Source organism: Sparus aurata, chromosome 23, assembly GCF_900880675.1.
Source record: "Sparus aurata chromosome 23, fSpaAur1.1, whole genome shotgun sequence".
Classification (NCBI taxonomy): Eukaryota; Metazoa; Chordata; class Actinopteri; order Spariformes; family Sparidae; genus Sparus; species Sparus aurata.
In genome coordinates this window covers 13,568,894-13,596,417 of record NC_044209.1, presented here as the reverse complement: position 1 = coordinate 13,596,417, position 27,524 = coordinate 13,568,894, and the positions used below count along the sequence as shown (strand labels likewise).

Sequence of the window (27,524 nt, the reverse complement as noted above, 5' to 3'; positions counted from 1 at the left end):
AAGAGGGCTCTGTTCTGTGTGATCATCATCATCATGTTGTTTTGAAAGAGGAAACAAAAGGGTTGTGTCAGGATCTGGTGAGATTTGTTTGCCATGATCTTAGCTTTATAGAAGGGGGGTATAAGTGTTTGTTTACAAGAAATTATTGATGGTTAATTTCAGTTATAAATAGATTTGTGTGATATTTCACAAGTGAAGACCTTTTCTGTCTTCCACTCTGTCTGAGGGATATGAAGCTGACTGAATAGAGCCACCTGTCCATCTGCACCCATGCTGATGTCATCATTTGAAACTCTTTGCTTAGACCCAGAAAACCATTTGATTTGAGGGTTTAAGCCCCGTCCAGGGCACCAGAGTCTCTGTGGTCACTGGGGACTAGGAGGCTCTCTCCTGATGGGTCCGCTACATATTTTGTCAAGAAATTAATTAATCATCAGAATCAGAATCAGAATACTTTATTAATCCGCCAGGGGAAACTGTTTTTGTTCCAATGCTCCGTGCAAAGTAGAAATAGAAATAAATGAATAAATAAATGAATGAATCACTGACAGCGACATACCCAGAAATAGTATAATGCGGCGACAACGAGGGGCCGCTGAAAGTCTTGGGGTCCTCACCAAATCTAAAAGCTGTAACTTAACATTTAGAATTCTATGATAATTATACACTTTTGTATTTGAGTTGAAGTAAAGGTTTGAAGACTTACATTCTCTCAAAATTTGAGCACAGCGTTGTTAATCTCCATTATTGCTGGTGTACCTTATTCCTTTTACCCACCTGAGTGGTGTGCCTTCCACAAAACTTGACAGAAAATAACAAAAAAATAACTTCTGAACTCATTAAACATGGGAGGGTGTATAAAGATGAGTAGAAGCAGTGTCTTTGTATTCAGGCTAGATGGCAGAGTTGTGCTTTTCCAGCGTCTGGTGGAATCAGATGGAAATAAGGCTGTTGCACAGATGCTGCAGCGTGACAGGCCAGAGTGATCAGAGCGAGCAGCGAGCGGAAGCATTGAGCAACACTCAGGGTCCCAGAAAAGTACCAAAACACAGAAGTGAAACAATGCAGAGAGCAACGGTGCGTCACAGACACCAGGTGTGAGGTGTGGTTATGCCAGTAAGAGAAGCAGAGTGCACATTTAAATATCTCATATCAGTTAACGCAGGTTATCACGCTGAGTTCACATGGCTTCTCATGGCTTTGCTTAAGGTTTTAGTTCTAGTTCTCTGTTATTAATAGACTCCAGAGCTCAAAGAGTGTAAAATCTCTGCAATTACATATTGAGTCGAACATGGGCTGTTGATTCCAGGTGCTGTGGAGGTGATGAATATGCACATCTGCTGTTCTCGATGACGGTTTTATTCAACACGTATTCCTGCATTGGTATCAACAACTGCTCTCACGTTTATTCTTGGTGTCTTTTCACACTAGTTTACTAAGTAATGTAAAGGTCCGGTCACATGAAAGGAATCAGCGTATTCTGCAGAGTGAAGTGCAAGACGGGCCAGACTTTGACCTGTAAAGCTTTTAGCACAATTAAATATGTTCAAACAATGCACTTCTTTATCTTTATTTATGTTTATTAGTTGTCACAATTGAAAGAGACAACATGTATATAAAAGTATGTGAGAAAACAGTTCTAAATCTGAGAATAAGGTTGTTAGTTTGATTGTTTGATAGCTAAACTTTTTAATAAAACAAGAATATTCATGTGCAACAGACATACTGTCACTAATGAACGGGCTAATAAGACTACTAACAAGACTATCAAAGGTCTGGAATGAGGTTGGTAAATGACTGCATTTGGCTCATTGGTCGCCATGATTATGATAATAATACAACTGCTTATAAATATTTTTATTGATCTGCATTGTGCAGTGAAACAGAAAACTACCGCATCATTGGACAAGACGCAGTGGTTGAAAAATGAATGTAAATGGTATGAAAATTTGAGTCTGTGCTGCTGGTTTGCATAAGATTTAATGGTTTCAGTGGTTGCCGATATTTGAATACAGAGAAGTTGGAGCCCAGAGGAGAAACAGCTGCTCAGAAAAACTGAAACCATTGTGACAAAATGCAAAAAGCTGCATCCATCAGCTTGAAAACCAAGACAGCTTGCAACTTAATGTTTGTCACGATCGACACATTTGACCTTTATCGGTGTGTGGTTCCATCAGAGATGAACAAAAACCCTCCTAATAAAACATCATGCTTTGTGGTTTGTAGTTTTTAGTGATATCACTTCTAACATGACCAAATGAAACAAAATAAAAGCCAAAAATATTTTAACAAATCAGTAGCAAATGTTTTTTTTTCCTGCTGAGACTTGTCTTTTCTTTATTTTCCGATACAGATAACTTTATTGTTTCCAGATATCAATATTCAATATAGAAAATATTCTCTCCACATTTTCTCTGCAATTTGAGCTTAACATTTTTTTGTTATAATGTTCTTAACATAGATAAAACACAACTTTAAATATCAAGTTTTTATACACAATATACAGTATGTCGGATTCAAGTAAATTCTGTCAATAAATGTTAAACTTACATCCTTTATGCAGTCAAACAGTGTTGGGTGTCGTGGGGATGCCATTATACGGAAGGAAAATGTATTTGTAAGTTCCTTTTTATTATGGAAATACAATCTGATGAAAAGAGTGAACTGTTCTTACTTAGTTCTTACTTTTCATTTGCACTATGGAGGAATATGAGTCTTTTCATAATTCCTTTATCATGAAAAGTAATTCAGTCATTCATCTGTGGTACTCAAATGTGTGTTGTATCATTCTGAATACTTGACCTGAGGTCATTAATCATGTGAGGCAGTGCAGGGTCCAACAGCTCAGTGAGGATAATTACAGGCCCTTGTTTATCAAAAATCCAAGAAAGAGCTGATGCAGAATCAGATGTTTATCCATCATTAATCAAAGTCTCAGAAGAACGCACAGCAGCTCCTTGAGGCTCCTTGCTGTCCACCTTGAGATCGACTTCCTGTCCTCTGAGTTGAAATGTCACCAGCAGATGGAGCTGCAGACACTGCTGATGGCTAACACTTTATAGTCAAATGTAATATTCAACATGTGCGAAATTAAGTTAACACATTTTGTTGTGGATAGAGAAAGTACAGACTTCAAGTGTTAAGACGAATATGAACACCAGATATAAGAGTTTCTTTTAAAAACAAATTGGAGCAGCTGATCTCTGGCAATTTTACAGACATTGTTGTGTCTTCATTTGCAGAAATGGTCAGTAGTTGTTGCAGTTTAACATCAGCAAGCACATTGTTTTGCTGTATTTGGCCCATGTAATATTAATAGTGTTATTTTTTAAAAGTCTTTAATGCTTAATATAAGATACGTTATAGTCTCAGTATTTCTTTGTATAATGCATTATTTCCAAAATGTTAATCTAAAATATAGAATAAAAAAATAAATGATATGGAATAAAGTATAGTATACTTTATATATTATCACAATATATGTGTACATAATTTATACCCTGTATATATGATTAATATATTCTAGTAGAATATACACTTCTTCTTATTTTTGTTCTGTTTTTTATTTTATATTATATGGTATATATATGAAAATGTATTTGTAAGTTCCTTCCAATAAGATATTATGGAAATTAAACACGTGATGAAAAGAGTGATGTATTTAGTTCTTACTTTTCATTTGCACTATGGAGGAATATGAGTCTTTTCATAATTCCTTTATCATGAAATGTAATTCAGTCGTTCATCCGTGGTACTCAAATGTGTCTTGTGTCATTCTGAATACTTGACCTGAGGTCATGAATCATGTGAGGCAGTGCAGGGTCCAACAGCTTTAACATGATATATTTTACCTCTGGGACAATTAAGGTATTTATGTATTCTGTATTACATGTATCAGGATCAGTGCTTGGTGACATCACTGGTCAGAGCAAGGGTGTCACTTTGTGCTGAAAGCCTTTAGGGACCTCAATATATGCAAATGTAGGCAATGCAAAGGAGAAACCATATGAGACCATTCTGAAAAACGAACTGCACCTTTACATCTGAAGTTATACCACTTCTTGTTTTGGTGCTTAACTTCAATGTAGAGAAACAAAGTTCACAAGAGCTGATGAGTCGAGTTAAACCTCATTCTAATCGGAAAGTATTTCTATTTAAATAAATAGAAAACAATCACAGAAATCAAATATCACATAAATAAACCACTTTTAAAACATACACAATTTTAATTCACTCTAAAAAAACAACAACACACACACAAAAAGTGACACATTCTACACAGTTAAACTCTAATACCGCCCCTGTCACTCTCATCCACTAGGGGGCGCCACAGGACCACCAATCTGAAAGCAACACTTTGAAACTCCATTTCTTTTTTAAAAATAGTGTCCTAATTTACAGCAACTAAAACTGCTGTGTCAAAGAGGAAAAACCGAGGGAAAACAGTACCCTGCACTGGACTGTAAGTCATTATATTATCATGTAACGCCAGCAAATAAGACACGTGTTTGCAAACCTTATGGGTTACCCCAACTAGCTAGTCTCCAGCTAGCTTATTAGCCTGACGGTTTTAAATGCTTCTAAATATGTCTAATATGTGAATGAACAGTAGCAGCTTTCCTGCACATGTTGCCCTCTGTTGCTAAACTGTAGTTAATACTGTACATATCAGGTCCAGCAGCCGGTTTCAACTGTAGGTGCTGATGGAGAGCAGCAAGTATATCAATCATTTTAACTTAATTATGCTTTCAAAAGGCGGTGGGGACATGTCATGTGCATCTTAAGTGTTTGTGCTGTACCTCTATTCAGAATCTTGCTCCTACAGTGAATTTGCAAATGTAGTCATTTCCTTAAACCCACAAGTCAAGATGGTAATCCTCTAATGTAATTGTCTGTTGTAGGCAATGAGGCAGATCATGACCATATTTTCCATATTTAAATCTTTTATTTGTAAATGATAGAATGAGCACAGTGAAGGAACATTTGTGAGTTACATTGCTGAAATGTTAGAAATTAAACAAAAAGTATGACACTTTAAAAGTACTAAGGCCTTATGCCATCAAAAATCCTTCAGACAAGGCCACCTGTGGACCTGTCCTGTTACCGTCATCATTTAGTCTGAAAGGAGAAAACAAAGAGAACGTGTCACGATCTGGAGACAGTAAAAAAATTAAATCCTAATATTCTAGAGTAACAACAAGACTAGACATAGCAGAGACATTATAACATATATAGCAGTAATATGGAAAACTTTATTGGAAGATTACTTTAAAATACCAAAACTACTACTACTCCTGCTGTATTTTACCTTGATTATAGTAGCAATGACACCGTAGATGATGGCGATGAGGAAAAACAGGAGGAAGGTGAAAGCCATATACCAGCTTTCCACGTCCATGTCTTGGTTCACATCAGCCTGTGTGTTGTCGTCAAAGAAATCACAGCGCTCCGAGATGTCTGCGAAAAAAATTTGAAATGTGGTAATAGGTGGTTAACCTTATGTTTAATGTGCAAGAAAGACGTGGATCAATGTACAAACCAGCACCTGTTTTAGTTATATTCAGGGACAGGGTGGTGTTGGCATGTGTCACCCTGCAGGTGAGGACTGATCCAGGCACCCAGTTGACTCGGGTCAGACGGAGGTGGCTTTGGATGCTGAACTTTCCGTTTGGGCCTCTGTGGGGTTCACTAGTGTTGTAGTCCAACTGTTCTTGGGAGTCAGCAAGAAGCCAAGTGATGTTTATGCGTGCAGGGCTGAAGCCAGAGACCAGGCACACGATTTCTCCGGAGCCCTGGAGCAGGGTGGCTGAAGGTTTGCTGTGGGTCACTTCGGCTGTGGAAAATAGTCATTAAAGGTACATTAATTTTATCGAATCATGGAGCAAAAAAACACAGGACACTTTTGGTACACAAAATCATGAGTAGTTACTGAGGAACGAATGAGGAACAAATGAGAAAGTCATTGCTAGTGCTATTTGGCAGAAATAGATAGATAGATAGATAGATAGATAGATAGATAGAATTACTTTAATGATCCCAGACTGGGAGATTATTAAAATAAAATAATTTCCCAGTCTGGGATCATTAAAGTAATTCTATCTATCTATCTATCTATCTATCTATCTATCTATCTATCTATCTATCTATCTATCTATCTATTTAGGCCCGCCATCAACTAACTCGCGGATTTAACATCAATTGGAGGACAGATATGAAATCATGTTAAAAGATGAAACGTGTGTCCGGGTTAGAAATGAGAAATAAGAAGGAGAGAGGAGAGGCGGTGATTCTCAGCATTGGTATCTCTACTACAATGTAATGAACAACACCAATGAACTGCAATGTTACTAAAAACGAATCCTCGGCTCACCGAACACATCCTTTATGGTGCTTTCAAAAGGTGTAGGAGACGACTCATGTTTGACAACACATGTATACGTAGACTCTTTGTCCTCAGATTTGGATGTGTTCAATCTGCTGCTCATTGAATAAGTGCTGCTCCCTGTGTATTTCCACGCAGGACTGTTGGTGTAGTGAGTTGATGGGAGCGCCTGGCCGTTCTCTTCCCAGTAAACTACAGCGTTAGATGGGAAAAATCCAGAAACTAGACAGGTAAGCGTGAGGACGTCTGATGCAGACAGCTCAGAGGCAGTTGGTTGCATTATCTTCACTGTTGGTGGATACAGGTCTTGGGAAACACAAAAGGGAAGCAAAGCAAAATTAGGAAAGATATTCTTTTTTAATGGTGAGTTCCTGATGCAAGCTTGCCTTTTTCAAACTATGTTGAACGCTACAGATCAGAAACAATTGTAAAGAATCACATTTTTATGTACAACACTACCTCTGCTTTTGCTTATGTGGCCCTCGAAGCCCTGGCTGGAACACCGGTGCTTTCCCTCACAAGACACTTGTTTATATGCATGCCAATCCTCAGCTGACACATTGAGGGAACTCCTCAGAGTCTCTGTCCCATTGCTGTGGCTCACTGGCGGAACTGTATGGAAATCAGGGGAATATTCTTCCCCCCTTACTTTCCAGGTGATAGAGAAATCATTAAGAGAAGGGCCGACCAGAAGACAGGTGACAGTCACCTGACCCTCGTTCTGAAGCTGCTGGAGTGGTGGTCCCTCAACATATACACTGACTATCTGAGATGACGCTGGAGTCACTGAAAAAAGAACATGACAGAAATAATGATAATGAGAGAAAAATGTCTTAAATGCTCAATGGATTATTCCGATTTTTTCTGAATGTATTTATTCTGCACTTGATGCATTGACATGACTGTCAATTATGGTTTAATTTTACCTGAACAGACACTGATGTCCTGTCTGACCTGTTTGTTCAGAGACGTGTCAGACACTTCACAAGTGAAGACCTTCCCTGTCTTCCACTCTGTCTGAGGTATCTGAAGTTGACTGGTCACTGCCACACGTCCATCTGCATCCATGCTGATGCCATCGTTTGAAGAAGATCTTTGCTTTGACTCAGCAAACCATTTGATTTGAGGGTTGAAGCCCCATCCAGAGCATGAGAGTCTCTGTGGTCCTGACACATCACTGGGGACTAGAAGGAGCTCCACTGATGGGTCGACTAAATGAGAGATCAATCAGTGCTCCAATGAATTAATCTATTTAAACAAGTCAACAAGATGTGAAACATTAGAGAAAGAAAGACTAATGACTCATCTCACCAAAAATATTGCCTGTAGAGTTTGACTCAAAGTTGCTGGAGAAGCCTTGATTCACTGTGCAGGTGAACCTTGTGTCTTTTTTCCAGTGTGTTTGAGGGACAGTGAAGCGTCTAGTGATTGAATGGACGCCTGAGGCTTGATGAAGATCAACATACTGTTTTTCAGAGATGTCGACGCTGTTGGCTTGAAAGGTTACATACAGATGACTGGAGGAGAGTTGTGTGATGTCACACTCCAGCACAGCACTGTTTCCCTTCAGCAGATCTGGTAGAGATCTCCTGATCTCCACTGATGGAGCTGTGGCTGCAGGCTCTGGATGATGGAGAGAGAAAACAAAGCGGAATGTATTCATTTAGGTTCTTTGCTGTCACGACACGTCTGATTTTCATGTTGTATAGTTGTCTTACCTGCAACACTGATGCTCTTCTCAGCTATTGAGAAGCAGGCGTGTTCTGCTCTGCATGTTATATTCTTCAGTTGTTTCCACTGACTGGGGGAAACTCTCACATTACTGGATATATGAGTCGTGTTTGAGTCCTGGCTCACTGTGTTACTTTGTGGGAGTCTCCCATCCATCAGCCAGGTCACCTTGGCATCAAAACCAGTGTGAACCAAACATGTTGCTTGCACCTCAGGCATTGACATCATGACTGTCTTGAAGCTGGGAATCTCCACATGAATGGAAGGAGGGATGCTTGAATAAGCTGAGAGTTGAAAATACACAGAAAAAGAATCATGAAGCATGACAAAATCACAAGTCAAATATATGTCTTTGTAAAGTAAGTATTGTTCCACATCATGAGACCATTTTGATAGTATGTTCAAAATGTGCTACATTTAGTATATTTTAGTAATATTGAAAGAAATTACTCCGAAATGTAAAAAGGGTCTTTTACAAAAACATAGCATAGGACTTTAGCCTTTAACAAGGTTATGTAATAGAGGAAAAGAAATATGAAGCATGACAAAATCCTGAGTCAACTGTATGATGGTAAAGTATGAATTGTTCCACATCACAAGACGATTTGTTCAAAACCTGCATAATGCCTGAAGAAATTACTCTGTAATGTAGGGAAGCTCACTTACAATAACATAGCATAGCAATTTAGCCTTTTACAAGGTTATGTAATGGAGGCCTGTGCAGCCTCTTTGACTCTCAGCATATCTGGCTAAATGTGGTGCAAGTGACTCGTCTCAGAACCAGACAAATCCTCAAGCTCATGTTTAATTTGCTTTTAGATACACCCGTACACATTCCCATTAAAACAGGTTTGTAACGGGTCAATCAAAACTGTTATCTAATGTGAGGTTTGTTAGAGAGGATGACTGAAAGGAGAATCCCTGGTTCAGATTTTGGTCTGCACTAGTTGATAATCCTTCTTGCGAACTGAAAATGAATAGAGAGGTTTCAGACTGATCTGTGTTTGTAAAATGAGTCTGGTGGTGGGAGGCTAGTGTGCTACCTGTCCTGATTGAAATGGCAGTGAATCAGTTTTACTCAGTGACTGTGCAATAGCAAAGCACTGAGCAAGAGGATCAGATGTTTGTAATCCTCATGAAGAGTGGGACACAGATCAATGAATATTGGAGTTTAGTCCACCAGGTGGCAAGAAACACAGTTCCAAATAGATGCTAATGTTACTTGTTCAGTGGTACAGGGGGACATTTTTTGCCATTATCTTAACGTATCAGTGCTGTAAGTAGATATTAGGTGATGGTTGTGTTTACACCAGCTTCCCTGGATTGTTTTCATGTACCCTATTTCTCATGAAATGATGAATGTGGCATTAACTTTCAAGAGCATTAATTATAAGATGGTTGTATACATCCGTCTAGAGATTTTGGATGGATTTGTTGCTGTCCTTCTGTTTGAATTTACCTGAGCAGAGGCTGATGTCCTGTCTGACCTGTTTGTTCAGAGACGTGTCAGACACTTCACAAGTGAAGACCTTCCCTGTCTTCCACTCTGTCTGAGGTATCTGAAGTTGACTGGTCACTGCCACACGTCCATCTGCATCCATGCTGATGCCATCGTTTGAAGAAGATCTTTGCTTTGACTCAGCAAACCATTTGATTTGAGGGTTGAAGCCCCATCCAGAGCATGAGAGTCTCTGTGGTCCTGACACATCACTGGGGACTAGAAGGAGCTCCACTGATGGGTCGACTAAATGAGAGATCAATCAGTGCTCCAATGAATTAATCTATTTAAACAAGTCAACAAGATGTGAAACATTAGAGAGAGAAAGACTAATGACTCATCTCACCAAAAATATTGCCTGTAGAGTTTGACTCAAAGTTGCTGGAGAAGCCTTGATTCACTGTGCAGGTGAACCTTGTGTCTTTCTTCCAGTGTGTTTGAGGGACAGTGAAGCGTCTAGTGATTGAATGGACGCCTGAGGCTTGATGAAGATCAACATACTGTTTTTCAGAGATGTCGACGCTGTTGGCTTGAAAGGTTACATACAGATGACTGGAGGAGAGTTGTGTGATGTCACACTCCAGCACAGCACTGTTTCCCTTCAGCAGATCTGGTAGAGATCTCCTGATCTCCACTGATGGAGCTGTGGCTGCAGGCTCTGGATGATGGAGAGAGAAAACAAAGCGGAATGTATTAATTTAGGTTCTTTGCTAGGACACGTCTGATTTTCATGTTGTACAGTTGTCTTACCTGCAACACTGATGCTCTTCTCAGCTATTGAGAAGCAGGCGTGTTCTGCTCTGCATGTTATGTTCTTCAGTTGTTTCAACTGACTGGAGGAAACTTTCACATTACTGAATATATGAGTCGTGTTTGAATCCTGGCTCACTGTGTTACTTTGCGAGACTCTCCCATCCATCAGCCAGGTCACCTTGGCATCAAAACCAGTGTGAACCAAACATGTTGCTTGCACCTCAGATGTTGACATCATGACTGTCTTGAAGCTGGGAATCTCCACATGAATGGAAGGAGGGATGCTTGAATAAGCTGAGAGTTGAAAATACACAGAAAAAGAATCATGAAGCATGACAAAATCACAAGTCAAATATATGTCTTTGTAAAGTAAGTATTGTTCCACATCATAAGACCATTTTGATAGTATGTTCAAAATGTGCTACATTTAGTATATTTTAGTAATATTGAAAGAAATTACTCCGAAATGTAAAAAGGGTCTTTTACAAAAACATAGCATAGGACTTTAGCCTTTAACAAGGTTATGTAATAGAGGAAAAGAAATATGAAGCATGACAAAATCCTGAGTCAACTGTATGATGGTAAAGTATGAATTATTCCAAGACGATTTGTTCAAAACCTGCATAATGCCTGAAGAAATTACTCTGTAATGTAGGGAAGCTCACTTACAATAACATAGCATAGCAATTTAGCCTTTTACAAGGTTATGTAATGGAGGCCTGGGCAGCCTCTTTGACTCTCAGCATATCTGGCTAAATGTGGTGCAAGTGACTCGTCTCAGAACCAGACAAATCCTCAAGCTCATGTTTAATTTGCTTTTAGATACACCCGTACACATTCCCATTAAAACAGGTTTGTAACGGGTCAATCAAAACTGTTATCTAATGTGAGGTTTGTTAGAGAGGATGACTGAAAGGAGAATCCCTGGTTCAGATTTTGGTCTGCACTAGTTGATAATCCTTCTTGCGAACTGAAAATGAATAGAGAGGTTTCAGACTGATCTGTGTTTGTAAAATGAGTCTGGTGGTGGGAGGCTAGTGTGATACCTGTCCTGATTGAAATGGCAGTGAATCAGTTTTACTCAGTGACTGTGCAATAGCAAAGCACTGAGCAAGAGGATCAGATGTTTGTAATCCTCATGAAGAGTGGGACACAGATCAATGAATATTGGAGTTTTGTCCACCAGGTGGCAAGAAACACAGTTCCAAATAGATGCTAATGTTACTTGTTCAGTGGTACAGGGGGACATTTTTTGCAATTATCTTAACGTATCAGTGCTGTAAGTAGATATTAGGTGATGGTTGTGTTTACACCAGCTTCCCTGGATTGTTTTCATGTACCCTATTTCTCATGAAATGATGAATGTGGCATTAACTTTCAAGAGCATTAATTATAAGATGGTTGTATACATCCGTCTAGAGATTTTGGATGGATTTGATGCTGTCCTTCTGTTTGAATTTACCTGAGCAGAGGCTGATGTCCTGTCTGACCTGTTTGTTCAGAGACGTGTCAGACACTTCACAAGTGAAGACCTTCCCTGTCTTCCACTCTGTCTGAGGTATCTGAAGTTGACTGGTCACTGCCACACGTCCATCTGCATCCATGCTGATGTCAGGGTTTGAAGAAGATCTTTGCTTTGACTCAGCAAACCATTTGATTTGAGGGTTGAAGCCCCATCCAGAGCATGAGAGTCTCTGTGGTCCTGACACATCACTGGGGACTAGAAGGAGCTCCACTGATGGGTCGACTAAATGAGAGATCAATCAGTGCATCAATGAGTCAGTTTATTTAAACAGAACAACAAGATGTGAAACATTAAAGAGAGAAAGACTAATGACTCATCTCACCAAAAATATTGCCTGTAGAGTTTGACTCAAAGTTGCTGGAGAAGCCTTGATTCACTGTGCAGGTGAACCTTGTGTCTTTCTTCCAGTGTGTTTGAGGGACAGTGAAGCGTCTAGTGATTGAATGGACGCCTGAGGCTTGATGAAGATCAACATACTGTTTTTCAGAGATGTCAACGCTGTTGGCTTGAAAGGTTACATACAGATTGCTGGAGGAGAGTTGTGTGACATCACACTCCAGCACAGCACTGTTTCCCTTCAGCAGATCTGGTAGAGATCTCCTGATCTCCACTGATGGAGCTGTGGCTGCAGGCTCTGGATGATGGAGAGAGAAAACAAAGTGGAATGTATTAATTTAGGTTCTTTGCTGTCACGACACGTCTGATTTTCATGTTGTATAGTTGTCTTACCTGCAACACTGATGCTCTTCTCAGCTATTGAGAAGCAGGCGTGTTCTGCTCTGCATGTTATATTCTTCAGTTGTTTCCACTGACTGGAGGAAACTCTCACATTACTGAATATATGAGTCGTGTTTGAGTCCTGGCTCACTGTGTTACTTTGTGGGAGTCTCCCATCCATCAGCCAGGTCACCTTGGCATCAAAACCAGTGTGAACCAAACATGTTGCTTGCACCTCAGGCGTTGACATCATGACTGTCTTGAAGCTGGGAATCTCCACATGAATGGAAGGAGGGATGCTTGAATAAGCTGAGAGTTGAAAATACACAGGAAAAGAATCATGAAGCATGACAAAATCACAAGTCAAATATATGTCTTTGTAAAGTAAGTATTGTTCCACATCATGACACCATTTTGATAGTATGTTCAAAATGTGCTACATTTTGTACATTTTAATATTATTGAAAGAAATTACACCTTAATGTTAAAAGGGTATTCTGCAATAACATAGCATAGGATTTTAGCCTTTTACAAGTTTATGTAATAGAGGCCTGTGCAGCCTCTTTAACTCTCAGCATATCTGGCTAAATGTGGTGTAAGTGACTCGTCTCACAAACAGACAAATCCTCAAGCTCATGTTAAATAATGCTGTTGGATACATCTGTCCACATTCCCATCAAATCCTCAAGCTCATGTTTAATTTGCTTTTAGATACACCCGTACACATTCCCATTAAAACAGGTTTGTAACGGGTCAATCACAACTGTTATCTAATGTGAGGTTTGTTAGAGAGGATGACTGAAAGGAGAATCCCTGGTTCAGATTTTGGTCTGCACTAGTTGATAATCCTTCTTGTGAATTGAAAATGAATAGAGAGGTTTCAGACTGATCTGTGTTTGTAAAATGAGTCTGGTGGTGGGAGGCTAGTGTGCTACCTGTCCTGATTGAAATGGCAGAGAATCAGTTTTATACAGTGGCTGTGCAATAGGAAAGCATTGAGCAAGAGGATCAGATGTTTGTAATCCTCATGAAGAGTGGGACACAGATCAATGAATATTGGAGTTTTGTCCACCAGGTGGCAAGAAACACAGTTCCAAATAGATGCTAATGTTACTTGTTCAGTGGTACAGGGGCACATTTTTTGCCATTATCTTAACGTATCAGTGCTGTAAGTAGATATTAGGTGATGGTTGTGTTTACACCAGCTTCCCTGGATTGTTTTCATGTACCCTATTTCTCATGAAATGATGAATGTGGCATTAACTTTCAAGAGCATTAATTATAAGATGGTTGTATACATCCGTCTAGAGATTTTGGATGGATTTGTTGCTGTCCTTCTGTTTGAATTTACCTGAGCAGAGGCTGATGTCCTGTCTGACCTGTTTGTTCAGAGACGTGTCAGACACTTCACAAGTGAAGACCTTCCCTGTCTTCCACTCTGTCTGAGGTATCTGAAGTTGACTGGTCACTGCCACACGTCCATCTGCATCCATGCTGATGTCACGGTTTGAAGAAGATCTTTGCTTTGACTCAGCAAACCATTTGATTTGAGGGTTGAAGCCCCATCCAGAGCATGAGAGTCTCTGTGGTCCTGACACATCACTGGGGACTAGAAGGAGCTCCACTGATGGGTCGACTAAATGAGAGATCAATCAGTGCATCAATGAGTCAGTTTATTTAAACAGAACAACAAGATGTGAAACATTAAAGAGAGAAAGACTAATGACTCATCTCACCAAAAAGATTGCCTGTAGAGTTTGACTCAAAGTTGCTGGAGAAGCCTTGATTCACTGTGCAGGTGAACCTTGTGTCTTTCTTCCAGTGTGTTTGAGGGACAGTGAAGCGTCTAGTGATTGAATGGATGCCTGAGGCTTGATGAAGATCAACATAATGTTTTTCAGAGATGTCGACGCTGTTGGCTTGAAAGGTTACATACAGATGACTGGAGGAGAGTTGTGTGATGTCACACTCCAGCACAGCACTGTTTCCCTTCAGCAGATCTGGTAGAGATCTCCTGATCTCCACTGATGGAGCTGTGGCTGCAGGCTCTGGATGATGGAGAGAGAAAACAAAGCGGAATGTATTAATTTAGGTTCTTTGCTGTCACGACACGTCTGATTTTCATGTTGTATAGTTGTCTTACCTGCAACACTGATGCTCTTCTCAGCTATTGAGAAGCAGGCGTGTTCTGCTCTGCATGTTATATTCTTCAGTTGTTTCCACTGACTGGGGGAAACTCTCACATTACTGAATATATGAGTCGTGTTTGAGTCCTGGCTCACTCTGTTACTTTGTGGGAGTCTCCCATCCATCAGCCAGGTCACCTTGGCATCAAAACCAGTGTGAACCAAACATGTTGCTTGCACCTCAGGCATTGACATCATGACTGTCTTGAAGCTGGGAATCTCCACATGAATGGAAGGAGGGATGCTTGAATAAGCTGAGAGTTGAAAATACACAGGAAAAGAATCATGAAGCATGACAAAATCATAAGTCAAATATATGTCTTTGTAAAGTAAGTATTGTTCCACATCATAAGACCATTTTGATAGTATGTTCAAAATGTGCTACATTTTGTACATTTTAATATTATTGAAAGAAATTACACCTTAATGTTAAAAGGGTATTCTGCAATAACATAGCATAGGATTTTAGCCTTTTACAACTTTATGTAATAGAGGCCTGTGCAGCCTCTTTGACTCTCAGCATATCTGGCCAAATGTGGTGTAAGTGACTCGTCTCACAAACAGACAAATCCTCAAGCTCATGTTTAATAATGCTGTTGGATACATCTGTCCACATTCCCATTAAAACAGGTTTGTAATGGGTCAATCACAACTGTTATCTAATGTGAGGTTTGTTAGAGAGGATGACTGAAAGGAGAATCCCTGGTTCAGATTTTGGTCTGCACTAGTTGATAATCCTCCTTGCGAATTGAAAATGAATAGAGAGGTTTCAGACTGATCTGTGTTTGTAAAATGAGTCTGGTGGTGGGAGGCTAGTGTGCTACCTGTCCTGATTGAAATGGCAGTGAATCAGTTTTACTCAGTGGCTGTGCAATAGGAAAGCATTGAGCAAGAGGATCAGATGTTTGTAATCCTCATGAAGAGTGGGACACAGATCAATGAATATTGGAGTTTTGTCCACCAGGTGGCAAGAAACACAGTTCCAAATAGTTGCTAATGTTACTTGTTCAGTGGTACAGGGGGACATTTTTTGCCATTACCTTAGCGTATCAGTGCTGTAAGTAGATATTAGGTGATGGTTGTGTTTACACCAGCTTCCCTGGATTGTTTTCATGTACCCTATTTCTCATGAAATGATGAATGTGGCATTAACTTTAAAGAGCATTAATTATAAGATGGTTGTATATATCCGTCTAGAGATTTTGGATGGATTTGTTGCTGTCCTTCTGTTTGAATTTACCTGAGCAGAGGCTGATGTCCTGTCTGACCTGTTTGTTCAGAGACGTGTCAGACACTTCACAAGTGAAGACCTTCCCTGTCTTCCACTCTGTCTGAGGTATCTGAAGTTGACTGGTCACTGCCACATGTCCATCTGCATCCATGCTGATGTCATGGTTTGAAAAAGATCTTTGCTTTGACTCAGCAAACCATTTGATTTGAGGGTTGAAGCCCCATCCAGAGCATGAGAGTCTCTGTGGTCCTGACACATCACTGGGGACTAGAAGGAGCTCCACTGATGGGTCGACTAAATGAGAGATCAATCAGTGCATCAATGAGTCAGTTTATTTAAACAGAACAACAAGATGTGAAACATTAAAGAGAGAAAGACTAATGACTAATCTCACCAAAAATATTGCCTGTAGAGTTTGACTCAAAGTTGCTGGAGAAGCCTTGATTCACTGTGCAGGTGAACCTTGTGTCTTTCTTCCAGTGTGTTTGAGGGACAGTGAAGCGTCTAGTGATTGAATGGACGCCTGAGGCTTGATGAAGATCAACATACTGTTTTTCAGAGATGTCGACGCTGTTGGCTTGAAAGGTTACATACAGATGACTGGAGGAGAGTTGTGTGATGTCACACTCCAGCACAGCACTGTTTCCCTTCAGCAGATCTGGTAGAGATCTCCTGATCTCCACTGATGGAGCTGTGGCTGCAGGCTCTGGATGATGGAGAGAGAAAACAAAGCGGAATGTATTAATTTAGGTTCCTTGCTTTCACGACACGTCTGATTTTCATGTTGTATAGTTGTCTTACCTGCAACACTGATGCTCTTCTCAGCTATGGAGAAGCAGGCGTGTTCTGCTCTGCATGTTATATTCTTCAGTTGTTTCCACTGACTGGAGGAAACTCTCACATTACTGAATATATGAGTCGTGTTTGAGTCCTGGCTCACTGTGTTAATTTGTGGGAGTCTCCCATCCATCAGCCAGGTCACCCTGGCATCAAAACCAGTGTGAACCAAACATGTTGCTTGCACCTCAGGCGTTGACATCATGACTGTCTTGAAGCTGGGAATCTCCACATGAATGGAAGGAGGGATGCTTGAATAAGCTGAGAGTTGAAAATACACAGAAAAAGAATAATGAAGCATGACAAAATCACAAGTCAAATATATGTCTTTGTAAAGTAAGTATTGTTCCACATCATAAGACCATTTTGATAGTATGTTCAAAATGTGCTACATTTAGTATATTTTAGTAATATTGAAAGAAATTACTCCGTCATGTAAAAAGGGTCTTTTACAAGAACATAGCATAGGACTTTAGCCTTTAACAAGGTTATGTAATACAGGAAAAGAAATATGAAGCATGACAAAATCCTGAGTCAACTGTATAATGGTAAAGTATGAATTGTTTCACATCACAAGACAATTTGTTCAAAACCTGCATAATACCTGAAGAAATTACTCTGTAATGTAGGGAAGCTCACTTACAATAACATAGCATAGGATTTTAGCCTTTTACAAGGTTATGTAATGGAGGCCTGTGTAGCCTCTTTGACTCTCAGCATATCTGGCTAAATGTGGTGCAAGTGACTCGTCTCAGAACCAGACAAATCCTCAAGCTCATGTGTAATTTGCTTTCAGATACACCCGTACACATTCACATTTAAACAGGTTTGTAAGGGGTCAATCACAACTGTTATCTAATGTGAGGTTTGTTAGAGAGGATGACTGAAAGGAGAATCCCTGGTTCAGATTTTGGTCTGCACTAGTTGATAATCCTTCTTGCGAATTGAAAATGAATAGAGATGTTTCAGACTGATCTGTATTTGTAAAATGGGTCTGGTGGTGGGAGGCTAGTGTGCTACCTGTCCTGATTGAAATGGCAGAGAATCAGTTTTACTCAGTGGCTGTGCAATAGCAAAGCATTGAGCAAGAGGATCAGATGTTTGTAATCCTCATGAAGAGTGGGACACAGATCAATGAATATTGGAGTTTTGTCCACCAGGTGGCAAGAAACACAGTTCCAAATAGATGGGAATGTTACTTTTTTTCTGTTCAGCGTTACAGGGGGACATTTTTTGCCATTACCTTAGCGTATCAATGCTGTAAGTAGATATTAGGTGATGGTTGTGTATGTACCAGCTTATCTGGATTGTTTTCATGTACCCTATTTCACATAAAATGATGAATGTGGCCATAACTTTAGAGAGCATTAATTATAAGATGGTTGTATACGTCCGTCTAGAGATTTTGGAGGGATTTGTTGCTCTCTTTCTGTTTGAATTTACCTGAGCAGAGGCTGATGTCCTGTCTGACCTGTTTGTTCAGAGACGTGTCAGACACTTCACAAGTGAAGACCTTCCCTGTCTTCCACTCTGTCTGAGGTATCTGAAGTTGACTGGTCACTGCCACACGTCCATCTGCATCCATGCTGATGTCACGGTTTGAAGAAGATCTTTGCTTTGACTCAGCAAACCATTTGATTTGAGGGTTGAAGCCCCATCCAGAGCATGAGAGTCTCTGTGGTCCTGACACATCACTGGGGACTAGAAGGAGCTCCACTGATGGGTCGACTAAATGAGAGATCAATCAGTGCATCAATGAGTCAGTTTATTTAAACAAAACAACAAGATGTGAAACATTAAAGAGAGAAAGACTAATGACTCATCTCACCAAAAATGTTGGCTGTGGAGTTTGACTCAAAGTTGCTGGAGAAGCCTTGATTCACTGTGCAGGTGAACCTTGTGTCTTTCTTCCAGTGTGTTTGAGGGACAGTGAAGCGTCTAGTGATTGAATGGACGCCTGAGGCTTGATGAAGATCAACATACTGTTTTTCAGAGATGTCGACGCTGTTGGCTTGAAAGGTTACATACAGATGGCTGGAGGAGAGTTGTGTGACATCACACTCCAGCACAGCACTGTTTCCCTTCAGCAGATCTGGTAGAGATCTCCTGATCTCCACTGATGGAGCTGTGGCTGCAGGCTCTGGATGATGGAGAGAGAAAACAAAGCGGAATGTATTAATTTAGGTTCTTTGCTGTCACGACACGTCTGATTTTCATGTTGTATAGTTGTCTTACCTGCAACACTGATGCTCTTCTCAGCTATTGAGAAGCAGGCGTGTTCTGCTCTGCATGTTATGTTCTTCAGTTGTTTCAACTGACTGGAGGAAACTCTCACATTACTGAATATATGAGTCGTGTTTGAATCCTGGCTCACTGTGTTACTGTGTGAGACTCTCCCATCCATCAGCCAGGTCACCTTGGCATCAAAACCAGTGTGAACCAAACATGTTGCTTGCACCTCAGACGTTGACATCATGACTGTCTTGAAGCTGGGAATCTCCACATGAATGGAAGGAGGGATGCTTGAACAAACTGAGAGAGAGAAGTACAGCAAAAAAGAACCATGAAGTGACGTGAAGTCCAGAACAAGTTATATATTTGACAAAAACATTTTGTCCCCCTCCTCCAATTTTGAGAGAAGTTGCTTCCAAAGCCTTTGGATACTAACTGATTTACATTCAGTTTTTGAATAATCATGTATTTTGAGTGGGACAGGTTTAACAGAACTGAAATAATTCTACTCACATGTCTATGTTGAATTTAATGAATCAAAGTGTATGCAAGATGTTGCAGTTTATAAACTGGAGTTTTGTATCAGCTGACATTGAATAAGCATCATTTCCAACATTCTTTCAGTATTTGATATCGAATCAGTTATTGAGATCTCTTTCCAACTACCCTCTCAGGACAGACGTGCTCTCTCGTTATAGGCACAATGATTTAAACAGAGATAGTGTTAAAGTGATAGCACCTCTGACCTGATTAGTATTAACAGTATGTCATAAACTTATTATTTGATTACTTGTATCCGGGGTGATGGGCAATGAGATTTGAGAAGGCTAAGCTTTCTCTAAATTAACTGCTGTACACAGATACAGATCACCTCGATTATTTGGAATGCGCTTCCCCCGTGAGGACTTACACACGAGGCACAGCTGCTTAACTTCACAGATTTTTGTGAAAATCACAACAGGGCGACAAGATTGGTCAGAATCTAAAGTTAATGTTTATTTACACATCCAAAAACACACATAGTCCATGTTAATAAAATAAAATCTTCTGAAAATGTCTAAAATGACTTATGTCAGGGCAAAAAGTTGAATTCTGTTTCCTCTGGAGAGTTTCTTCTGTCCTGTCAAGGTTATAACTACAGCTTTTAGTTGTGCTGCTTAAATGTGCCATGATATTTCTTGCAGTGACATTATTGCGCACATGGACACATTTAAAATACTGAAAGCAGCCTCTCCTCTCATTAGGTAGGTAAAGAAAACACTGCATTAAAGGAATTCATTTGCGAAAATGTCCGTCTTTCGTATTAAAATTAGATTACTCTTCAGTTGCTTGTTTGCCTATTTTGGATGTGCTTAAAAACTTCCCTTTAAGAAAGAGACAATAAGATAAAGCTGTCAGGTCACTCAGTGACACCTGGGGGCTTTGTGCATGTGACATGATCTGAGCTGACATGTGGCTTAATGTTTGCTGGTTTCTTATTATTTTGGCATATTTACTGTAAGCCCCACAGCTAAGATAGTGAGTGTTTATGCTGTGAATAGGTGAAATTACTTTGGATTATAAGTGGATATGTGTGTGTGTCGGTGCAGCTCTGTCTATAAAACTGAAACAGAGCAGAGGAGGTTGATGGATAGACAGATGAGCACTGATTACTTGGATCAGTTTCTTAGTTTATAAATTCTGATTAATGAGGCTGTCAGTTTACACTGTTACATGTGTTGCATTGACACCTTATTCTCATTACTCATATGACTTGACTTGGTTGCTTTCCTTCTGTTTGAATTTACCTGAGCAGAGGCTGATGTCCTTTCTGATCTGTTTGTTCAGAGACGTGTCAGACACTTCACAAGTGAAGACCTTCCCTGTCTTCCACTCTGTCTGAGGTATCTGAAGTTGACTGGTCACTGCCACATGTCCATCTGCATCCATGCTGATGTCATGGTTTGAAGAAGATCTTTGCTTTGACTCAGCAAACCATTTGATTTGAGGGTTGAAGCCCCATCCAGAGCATGAGAGTCTCTGTGGTCCTGACACATCACTGGGGACTAGAAGGAGCTCCACTGATGGGTCGACTAAATGAGAGATCAATCAGTGCATCAATGAGTCAGTTTATTTAAACAGAACAACAAGATGTGAAACATTAAAGAGAGAAAGACTAATGACTCATCTCACCAAAAATATTGCCTGTGGAGTTTGATTTAAAGTTGCTGGAGAAGCCTTGATTCACTGTGCAGGTGAACCTTGTGTCATTAGTCCAGTACTTTGAAGGGACAGTGAAGCGTCTAGTGATTGAATGGAGGCCTGGGGTTTCAGGAAGGTCAACATACAAATTCTCAGAAATGTTGTCACCATCTGCCTGAAACGTGATGTACAGATCACTGGAGGAGAGTTGTGTGATGTCACACTCCAGCACAGCACTGTTTCCCTTCAGTAATTCTGGTAGAGATCTCCTGATCTCCACTGATGGAGCTGTGGCTGCAGGCTCTGGATGATGGAGAGAAAAACAAAGCGGAATGTATTAATTTAGGTTCTTTGCTGTCACTACACGTCTGATTTTCATGTTGTATAGTTGTCTTACCTGCAACACTGATGCTCTTCTCAGCTATTGAGAAGCAGGCGTGTTCTGCTCTGCATGTTATGTTCTTCAGTTGTTTCAACTGACTGGAGGAAACTCTCACATTACTGAATATATGAGTCGTGTTTGAATCCTGGCTCACTGTGTTACTGTGTGAGACTCTCCCATCCATCAGCCAGGTCACCTTGGCATCAAAACCAGTGTGAACCAAACATGTTGCTTGCACCTCAGACGTTGACATCATGACTGTCTTGAAGCTGGGAATCTCCACATGAATGGAAGGAGGGATGCTTGAACAAACTAAAAGTGAGAAGTACAGCAAAAAAGAACCATGAAGTGACGTGAAGTCCAGAACAAGTTATATATTTGACAAAAACATTTTGTCCCCCTCCTCCAATTTTGAGAGTAGTTGCTTCCAAAGCCATTGGATACTAACTGATTTACATTCAGCTTTTAAATAATCATTTATTTTGAGTGGGACAGGTTTAACAGAACTGAAATAATTCTACTCACATGTCTATGTTGAATTTAATGAATCAAAGTGTATGCAAGATGTTGCAGTTTATAAACTGGAGTTTTGTATCAGCTGACATTGAATAAGCATCATTTCCAACATTCTTTCAGTGTTTGATATCGAATCAGTTATTGAGATCTCTTTCCAACTACCCTCTCAGGACAGACGTGCTCTCTCGTTATAGGCACAATGATTTAAACAGAGATAGTGTTAAAGTGATAACACCTCTGACCTGATTAGTATTAACAGTATGTCATAAACTGATTATTTGATTACTTGTATCCGGGGTGATGGGCAATGAGGTTTGAGAAGGCTAAGCTTTCTCTAAATTAACTGCTGTACACAGATACAGATCACCTCGATTATTTGGAATGCGCTTCCCCCGTGAGGACTTACACACGAGGCACAGCTGCTTAACTTCACCGATTTTTGTGAAAATCACAACAGGGCGACAAGATTGGTCAGAATCTAAAGTTGATGTTTATTTACACATCCAAAAACACACATAGTCCATGTTAATAAAATAAAATCTTCTGAAAATGTCTAAAATGACTTATTTCAGGGCAAAAAGTTGAATTCTGTTTCCTCTGGAGAGTTTCTTCTGTCCTGTCAAGGTTATAACTACAGCTTTTAGTTGTGCTGCTTAAATGTGCCATGATATTTCTTGCAGTGACATTATTGCGCACATGGACACATTTAAAATACTGAAAGCAGCCTCTCCTCTCATTAGGTAGGTAAAGAAAACACTGCATTAAAGGAATTCATTTGCGAAAATGTCCTTCTTTCGTATTAAAATTAGATTACTCTTCAGTTGCTTGTTTGCCTATTTTGGATGTGCTTAAAAACTTCCCTTTAAGAAAGAGACAATAAGATAAAGCTGTCAGGTCACTCAGTGACACCTGGGGGCTTTGTGCACGTGACATGATCTGAGCTGGCATGTGGCTTAATGTTTGCTGGTTTCTTATTATTTTGGCATATTTACTGTAAGCCCCACAGCTAAGATAGTGAGTGTTTATGCTGTGAATAGCTGAAATGACTTTGGATTATAAGTGGACATGTGTGTGTGTCGGTGCAGCTCTGTCTATAAAACTGAAACAGAGCAGAGGAGGTTGATGGATAGACAGATGCGCACTGATTACTTGGATCAGTTTCTTAGTTTATAAATTCTGATTAATGAGGCTGTCAGTTTACACTGTTACATGTGTTGCATTGACACCTTATTCTCATTACTCATATGACTTGACTTGGTTGCTTTCCTTCTGTTTGAATTTACCTGAGCAGAGGCTGATGTCCTTTCTGATCTGTTTGTTCAGAGACGTGTCAGACACTTCACAAGTGAAGACCTTCCCTGTCTTCCACTCTGTCTGAGGTATCTGAAGTTGACTGGTCACTGCCACATGTCCATCTGCATCCATGCTGATGTCATGGTTTGAAGAAGATCTTTGCTTTGACTCAGCAAACCATTTGATTTGAGGGTTGAAGCCCCATCCAGAGCATGAGAGTCTCTGTGGTCCTGACACATCACTGGGGACTAGAAGGAGCTCCACTGATGGGTCGACTAAACATAATGCAACAGATGAATAAATTAATGAATCACTGAATCAGTCTGTGCATCAATTAAGTTAAATAACAAAAGCACTGACTTTACAAATTAGAAAAAACAGTAACAACTCTCACCAAAAAAACTCCCTGTCGAATTTGACGTGAATATGCGAGTGTAGCCTTGATTCACTGTGCAGGTGAAACTTGTGTCATTAGTCCAGTACTTTGAAGGGACAGTGAAGCGTCTGCTGATTGAATGGAGGCCTGGGGTTTCAGGAAGGTCAACATACAAATTCTCAGAAATGTTGTCACTGTCTGCCTGAAACGTGATGTACAGATCACTGGAGGAGAGGCGTGTGACGTCACACTCCAGCACAGCACTGTTTCCCTTCAGTAATTCTGGTAGAGACCTCCTGATCTCCACTGATGGAGCTGTGGCTGCAGGCTCTGGATGATGGAGAGAGAAAACAAAGCAGAATGTATTAATTTAGGTTCATCACTTTAATAGCACTCATTTTGGCAATTTACAATAAGGTACACAACAAATTGGTCAGGAGTGAGTAAATACTGAATCAGGAAGGACTTGATAGTTAATTAATCATTGAAGAGTGTCAATGTCTATCTTGGCGATGAAGATGAGTTACTAAAGAACAGACTGGCAGATACTATATTATTTAGTCATTAGATAACCGTAAATAAACAGCATTATCTGTTTTTGTTTTTTGTTCTCTAATCTCTTACCTGATAAATGTATGGACTCCTCAGCAGATGTCAGGCAACGATGTTCCACTTTACATTTAACAAGCCTCAGCTGCTTCCAGTCTCTTGTGGAAACTGTCAGGCTGCCTATTAAATGAGTCTCATTTCTGGTCTGCGTCACTTTGTTACTGGAAGGGAGTCTCCCATCCATCTGCCAGGTCACCTTGGCATTAAACACAGTGTGGACTGAACATGTTGCCATCACCTCAGATTTTGCCATCATCACCGTCATGAAGCTGGGGATGTCGATATGAATGGAAGGAGGGGTGCATGTATAGACTACAAAAAACAAATACATAAAAAAAAAAAAACACAATAATTCACAATATATTAACAAATTTTCATATTTTGCTGTCAAACAGAAGCTCTACATACTCACTTTGACAAATACTTATTATCTTTGAAAATTCATTGTTGTTGTGAGTGGCCTTGCAAGTAAAACTTGAGCCCGCTTCCCACTCTCTCATATTTGGCTCAATCTCACTGCTTAGACTGAAGATTTTCTCCCGCCTTTCCAAAACCTGCAGCTTCCTTTGGATTGGCCGAATGTTGAAATGTCGGTTGTCCCGTTGCCAATTCACACTCAGTTTTTCTGGGAAGAAGTCACTTAGGGTGCAGATGAGTCTGACTGGCGAGGTCCCAAGTTCTCCGTCCCAGACAGGGTGTAATGTGATGTTCGGAGAGACAACCCGCAGGACTGAGATAGAGAAGAGATTTTGTTTTTAACTTGCATTCATTCCAAAATTTGTCAATGATTTTTATATATGAGTTGCTTTCAGGTCTTACCTTCACATTTTTGTCAATTAACCAGCTGTGTTGTCTCAGTGCTAAGTGTAAAGTCTTTGTATTTAGGCTAGATGGCAGAGTTGTGGTTTAACAGATTCTGGTGGAGTTAGATGGGGAAGTCTGTTGCACAGATGTTGCAGCGTGACAGGCCAGAGTGATCAGAGCGAGCAGCGAGCGGAAGCATTGAGCAACACTCCGGACCCAAAAAAGTACCAAAACACAGAAGTGAAACAATGCAGAGAGCAACGGTGCGTCACAGACACCAGGTGTGAGGTGTGGTTATGCCAGTAAGAGAAGCAGAGTGCACATTTAAATATCTCATATCAGTTAACACAGGTTATCAGGCTTCTCGTGGCTTTGCTTAAGGTTTTAGTTCTAGTTCTCTATTATTAATAGATTCAACAACTAACCAACTGTAACATTTTTGAATTTACATATTGAGTTCAACATGGGCTGTTGATTTCAGGTGCTGGGGAGGTGTAACAACATATTACGCAATATATAATTAAAACACATTTAAATGGTTTGAAAATATAGAATATAATTTACTATAATGACTATAATGTTATTTAATTTGAAGGTCAAACTGTGGGACAGTTTCAAAATAATGGACAAGAGAAATAAGTTTGACTTGCAACGTAAGTGGTTACTGCATTACAGAATTTATTTTCAAAAAGATACAAAGCTCTTGTAATTAAAATGAAAAAAAAAAAATTGTGATTACTTACATGATACAATGAGTTTTAAAGCAAAAATGTGTGAAAAAAAATGCTTTTTCTTTTACAGAAAGTTCACCTTGTTTCATTTAATCTGAAAAGACAGGAAAAAAAACATTAAAAAGTGGATTAGTAATATTGCTACAAAGTGATCACATTTCTACAGCTAAAGCAGTACATTGCTGCATCATCAAAGTAACACACGCATGAATCCTGACCGCTTTGTCAAGATGTCCTTTAAAATTTAAGCAAAACTCAAATGAAAGATACTTATTTTGGATTTCAGAGATCTTATCTCTTTTAGTGAGATCAACCTCATCATTGTCAAGTTAGACATTAAATATACAGCACGAAGAAAATGCTCCAGTTGTAGTTCGCTAAATTTAAATATATCAGCTTGTGAGAATAAAAACATTTTGTGATAACATTAAACACAAAATAACAAAATAAAATACAATTTAGTAATAGCTATACAATTTGATATGATCATTGTTCAGGCTCAAAATGGTAAATTGCAAAAGTGCTGCCTTTTTTCATCTTCAACAGTGGAGCTTGTGTGGCAGTCACTTTCAGAATTAGAATAAAATGTAAAATGACAGTAGCATGTTAATTTAAGCACTTACTAATGAGATATAGTCAAATATCACTTAAATGTCACTTACTGAGGTATTATTATTATGTTGTTGCCATTTTTTCTCCCGCAACTCTGCCCTGTGTGAACCTATTGTTTTTCCTGTGTTATGACTTTACTGCAAACCCTGCTTTGTTGTTCCACTACATAATTCAGGTTTGTCTTTCTATATATAAATTCATCATTACCTTGAAAGCAGTGGTTCCAATGGTGAACAGCAGAGTGATGAGGAAGAGAAGGATGAAGGTGACAGCTGTGTCTCCCATGTTATCTTCCTCCGCCTCCATAGCACTGTTCCATTGACTGTGAATTATAAGCTCGCACCCTGGATGTAGTGTAGAGTAATTAATCAGTTAGTATTTGAGGCAAACATCTCTAGATTTAAACGATAGCTCACGAACAACTAAATTTGATTAATTTAGTCTGGCAATGTATTATAGATATAAATCATATACAACCACGCAGGCCAGGCCAGGGTTATCAGTAAATCAGTCAGTCAGTCAGTCAGTCAGTCAATCAAGTATTGAATAATGAATATTAAATATATATATATGTTGTTTTAAGTATACCATAAGGCCAAATAGTTTTGCATGTTCTAAAATGTTGATTCTGTTTTTTTTTTAATATAAAAGAGCTGTTTCTACAATGATCCTGAATTGCTTTGGAGAGACCCCATTATTGGGATGGCATGCATGACTTGGCTTGTTGATTCATATATTCATCATTTGACGAGAAAGACAACAGAATTGGACTTTAAACGATAAACTGTCTTGTGTCGAGGGGTGCAAGACCCAGTAGAGTACACAGACACACAAAGACAAGTCACACAAACATTGTTAAAGCACCATATACGAATAAAAATGAACAAATATGATTAAATCTTTGTCTAGACTTAGCGTGGTGGTGCAT

The 27,524-nt window shown here is 39.6% G+C and overlaps 1 protein-coding gene across 1 annotated transcript in view; it reads right to left on the bottom strand.

Moving 5' to 3' along the window:
* Positions 1 to 4,925: 4,925 nt before the first annotated feature.
* The window catches only part of LOC115576153 (obscurin), an 82,048-nt gene continuing 59,449 nt past the window's right edge, over positions 4,926 to 27,524 (bottom strand). Inside the window, exons 5-22 of the mRNA XM_030408624.1 lie at positions 24,862 to 25,179; positions 24,465 to 24,761; positions 14,343 to 14,654; positions 13,958 to 14,242; positions 12,619 to 12,915; positions 12,212 to 12,523; positions 11,827 to 12,111; positions 10,362 to 10,658; positions 9,958 to 10,269; positions 9,573 to 9,857; positions 8,101 to 8,397; positions 7,694 to 8,005; positions 7,309 to 7,593; positions 6,842 to 7,168; positions 6,371 to 6,688; positions 5,546 to 5,833; positions 5,309 to 5,457; positions 4,926 to 5,118 (exon numbers count right to left, since the gene is read on the bottom strand). Coding sequence (XP_030264484.1) covers positions 5,110 to 5,118; positions 5,309 to 5,457; positions 5,546 to 5,833; positions 6,371 to 6,688; positions 6,842 to 7,168; positions 7,309 to 7,593; positions 7,694 to 8,005; positions 8,101 to 8,397; positions 9,573 to 9,857; positions 9,958 to 10,269; positions 10,362 to 10,658; positions 11,827 to 12,111; positions 12,212 to 12,523; positions 12,619 to 12,915; positions 13,958 to 14,242; positions 14,343 to 14,654; positions 24,465 to 24,761; positions 24,862 to 25,179 — 4,985 coding nt within the window. The 3' untranslated portion in view covers positions 4,926 to 5,109. The remainder of the gene's footprint in view (positions 5,119 to 5,308; positions 5,458 to 5,545; positions 5,834 to 6,370; positions 6,689 to 6,841; positions 7,169 to 7,308; positions 7,594 to 7,693; positions 8,006 to 8,100; positions 8,398 to 9,572; positions 9,858 to 9,957; positions 10,270 to 10,361; positions 10,659 to 11,826; positions 12,112 to 12,211; positions 12,524 to 12,618; positions 12,916 to 13,957; positions 14,243 to 14,342; positions 14,655 to 24,464; positions 24,762 to 24,861; positions 25,180 to 27,524) is intronic.